Below are 4,013 nucleotides of genomic sequence, written 5' to 3' on the forward strand. Positions count from 1 at the left end.
GTCTCTAGCTGGTTTTTACTGGTTTTTAATGTTTTTTAGGTGGATTCTAATGGTTTATAACTGTTTTAATGGTTTCTAACTGGTTTTTAAAGGTCTCCAGCTGGTTTCTAAGTGGTTTTTAATGTTTTTTAAAGTGGTTTCTACCTGGTTTCTAAGTGGTTTTTAATATTTTTTAAGTGGATTCTAGTTGGTTTCTAATGGTTTTTAAGCGGTTTCTAACAGTTTGGAACTGGTTTTTACTGGTTTTTAAAGGTTTCTAGCTGTTCTTACTGGTTTTTAATGTTTTTTAAGTGGTTTCTAACTGTTTTAATGGTTTCTAACTGTTTTTTAACGGTTTCTGAGTGGTTTTTCATGGTTTCTAACTGGTTTTTCATGGTTTCTAAGTGGTTTTTCATGGTTTTTAACTGTTTTAATTGTTTCTAGCTGGTTTCTAGCTGGTTTCTCATGGTTTCTAGCCGGTTTTTGATGGTTTCTAGCCGGTTTTTGATGGTTTCTAACTGTTTTTTAATGGAATTAAATATTTTTTTGGCGTTTTTTCCCCGTTTTCTGCCCGTTCCCCCCCCATCCAGACCAACGTGTACGGGTCGGCGCAGCGCCGGAAGCTGCGTCCCTTCGAGGGTTTCCAGCGCAAGGCCATCGTGGTGTGTCCCACCGACCAGGACCTGCGGGCGCGCACCCTCAAACGCACCGACGAGGAGGGCAAGGACGTCCCCGACCACGCCGTGCTGGAGATGAAAGGTGGGGGGGGACGCCCCAAAACACCCCGAAACACCCCAAAACACCCCCCCAGAGCCCCACGGGGGGGACACGGCGGGGTGGTGCACCCCCTCCCACCCCTTCGGAACAAAAAGAGACGTTCTGGGAGGGGAAAAGGATGGGTTTTTGGAGGGGAAGCCCTTTTGGCGGGAAAACCGGGTAGGTTTTGGCGGGAAAACAGCGAGTTTTGGAGGGAAATGTTCCGGGTTTTGGAAGGAAAATGCCACTTTTTGGAGGGATACTGGGTTTTGGCAGGAAATGTTCCAGGTTTTGGCGGAAAAGTGGCAGGTTTTGGCGGGAAAATGGCGGGTTATGGAGGGAAATGTTCTGGGTTTTGGCGGGAAAGCGCCCCTCTTTGGCGGGAAAGCATGACTTTTTGGCGGGAAAGCGCCCCTTTTTGGTGGTAAAATGCCCCTTTTTGGCAGGAAAGCATGACTTTTTCCCCCTCCCCTCTGACCACGCCATGCTGGAGATGAAAGGTGGGGGGGGACGCCCCAAAACACCCCGAAACACCCCAAAACACCCCCCCAGAGCCCCACGGGGGGGACACGAACAAAAAGAGACGTTCTGGGAGGGGAAAAGGATGGCTTTTTGGAGGGGAAGCCCTTTTGGCGGGAAAACCGGGCAGGTTTTGGCGGGAAAACAGCGAGTTTTGGAGGGAAATGTTCCGGGTTTTGGAAGGAAAATGCCACTTTTTGGAGGGATACTGGGTTTTGGCAGGAAATGTTCCAGGTTTTGGCGGAAAAGTGGCAGGTTTTGGCGGGAAAATGGCGGGTTATGGAGGGAAATGTTCTGGGTTTTGGCGGGAAAGCGCCCCTCTTTGGCGGGAAAGCATGACTTTTTGGCGGGAAAGCGCCCCTTTTTGGTGGTAAAATGCCCCTTTTTGGCAGGAAAGCATGACTTTTTCCCCCTCCCCTCTGACCACGCCATGCTGGAGATGAAAGGTGGGGGGGGACGCCCCAAAACACCCCAAAACACCCCCCCAGAGCCCCCAGGGGGGGACACGGCGGGGGGGGGGCACCCCCTCCCACCCCTTCGGAACAAAAAGAGACGTTCTGGGAGGGGAAAAGGATGGGTTTTTGGAGGGGAAGCCCTTTTGGCGGGAAAACCGGGCGGGTTTTGGCGGGAAATGTGCGGCTTTTTGGAGGGCTGGGGGTTTTGGCGGGAAACCGGCTGCGTTTTGGCAGGAAATGTGCTGGGTTTTAGGGGGAAAATGCCACTTTTTGGAGAGCTAGCAGTTTTGGTAGAAAACGTGCCAGGTTTTGGGGGGGAAATGGCAGGTTTTGGGGGAAAACGTCCCAGGTTTTCAGGGGGAAACGGCAGGTTTTGGCGGGAAATGTGCCACTTTTTGGAGGGCTGGCAGTTTTGGCGGGAAACGTGCCTGGTTTTGGCAGGAAAATGGCAGGTTTTGGAGGGAAATGTGCTGGGTTTTGGTGGGAAAGATGCCACTTTTTGGCGGGAAAGGATGAGGTTTTGGTGGGAAAGCTTGATTTTTTTGGCGGGAAAACAGCTGGGTTTTGGCAGGAAAATGCTGCTTTTTTTGGAGGGGTGGCAGTTTTGGCGGGAAAACCGGGCGGGTTTTGGCGGGAAAACGGCAGGTTTTGGCGGGAAAATGGCGGGTTTTGGAAGGAAATGTTCTGGGTTTTGGCGGGAAAGCATGACTTTTTGGTGGGAAAGCGCCCCTTTTTGGTGGTAAAATGCCCCTTTTTGGTAGGAAAGCATGACTTTTTGGCGGGAAAGCGTGACTTGGCAGGAAAGCGCCCCCTTTTTGGCAGGAAAGCATGACTTTTTCCCCCTCCCCTCTGACCACGCCGTGCTGGAGATGAAAGGTGGGGGGGGACGCCCCAAAACCCCCCAAAACACCCCCCCAGAGCCCCTCGGGGGGGACACGGCGGGGGTGGGGCACCCCCTCCCACCCCTTCGGAACAAAAAGAGACGTTCTGGGAGGGGAAAAGGATGGGTTTTTGGAGGGGTGGCGGTTTTGGCGGGAAAACTGGGCGGGTTTTGGCGGGAAAACAGCTGGGTTTTGGCGGGATTGGGCGGGAAACGTGCCGCTTTTTGGAGGGCTGGGGATTTTGGCGGGAAATGTGCCCAGCTGTGGTGGGAAACCTGCCAGATTTTGGCAGGAAAACTCTAGGTTTTGGAGAGAAATGTGCCACTTTTTGGAGTGCAGTTTTGGTGGGAAACATGCTGGCTTTTGGTGGGAAAATGGCAGGTTTTGGAGGGAAATGTGCCAGGTTTTGGCGGGAACCATGCCACTTTTTGGAGGGAAGGTATGACTTTTTGGTGGAAAAGCGCCCCATTTTGGCGGGAAAGCATGACTTGGCGGGAAAGTGCCCCTTTTTCACGGGAAAGCATGACTTTTTGCCAGGAAAATACCCCTTTTTGGTGGGAAAGCATGACTTTTTTGGCGGGAAAGCGTGACTTTTTGGCAGGGAAATGCCTTTGTTTGGCGGGAAAGCATGATTTTTGGGCGGGAAAGCACCCCCTTTTGGTGGGAAAGCATGACTTTTTGGTAGGAAAATGCCCCTTTTCGACAGGAAAACATGACTTTTTGGTGGGAAAGCCCCCCTTTTTGGCAGGAAAGTGTCCCTTTGTGGTGGGAAAGCGCCCCCTTTTGGCGGGAAAATGCCCTTGTTTAGCGGGAAAGCGCAACCTTTTGGTGGGAAAGCATGATTTTTTTGGCGGGAAAATGCCCCTTTTTGACGGGCAAACATGACTTTTTGGCGGGAAAGCGCGACTTTTTTGGCGGGAAAGCACCCGTTTTTGGCGGGAAATCCCTCCTTTTTGGCGGGAAAGCGCCCCCTTTTGGCGGGAAAGCGCCACTTTTGGCGGGAAAGCACCTCTTTTTGGCAGGAAAACATGACTTTTTGGCGGGAAAGCCCCCCTTTTTTGGCGGGATGGGACTTTCTGGGGGGGCACGAGGTGACCGGGGGAGGTGCCTTTTCCCATTTCCGGGCGTTTTCTCCCCAAATGCAGCCAACTTCACGCTGCCGGAGGCGGGGGAGTTCCTGGACGCCGTGGTGTTCGTGGAGCTGCAGCGGGAGGAGGCCGAGCTCCTGGTGCGACGCTACAACCAGCAGCGGGAGGAGGCCGAGCTCCTGGTGCGACGCTACAACCAGGAGGGGCGCAGCGCCGGGCCCCCCCCCGAAAAACGCTCCCCGGGGGGGGCGGGGGCAGCCGGCGGGAGACCCCCCCTCCCTTTCCGCAGCCGGGGGGGAGGGTTTCAACGAGGAGGAGGAGGAGGAGGAGGAGGA

At 53.5% G+C, this 4,013-nt stretch overlaps 1 protein-coding gene across 1 annotated transcript; it reads left to right on the forward strand.

Annotated features, from left to right (window-relative positions):
• Window positions 1-569: 569 nt before the first annotated feature.
• On the forward strand, window positions 570-3,926 carry LOC106900540 (heterogeneous nuclear ribonucleoprotein U-like protein 1; the record flags this gene model as incomplete). Its single annotated transcript, XM_014962631.1, has 2 exons — window positions 570-738; window positions 3,736-3,926. Coding segments are annotated over 2 exons (360 nt in total), but the record flags the coding sequence as incomplete, so codon positions are not given.
• Window positions 3,927-4,013: the final 87 nt, after the last annotated feature.

The sequence above is a fragment of the Calidris pugnax genome, unplaced genomic scaffold, assembly GCF_001431845.1.
Source record: "Calidris pugnax isolate Ruff unplaced genomic scaffold, ASM143184v1 scaffold2532, whole genome shotgun sequence".
In the NCBI taxonomy this organism is placed as follows: Eukaryota; Metazoa; Chordata; class Aves; order Charadriiformes; family Scolopacidae; genus Calidris; species Calidris pugnax.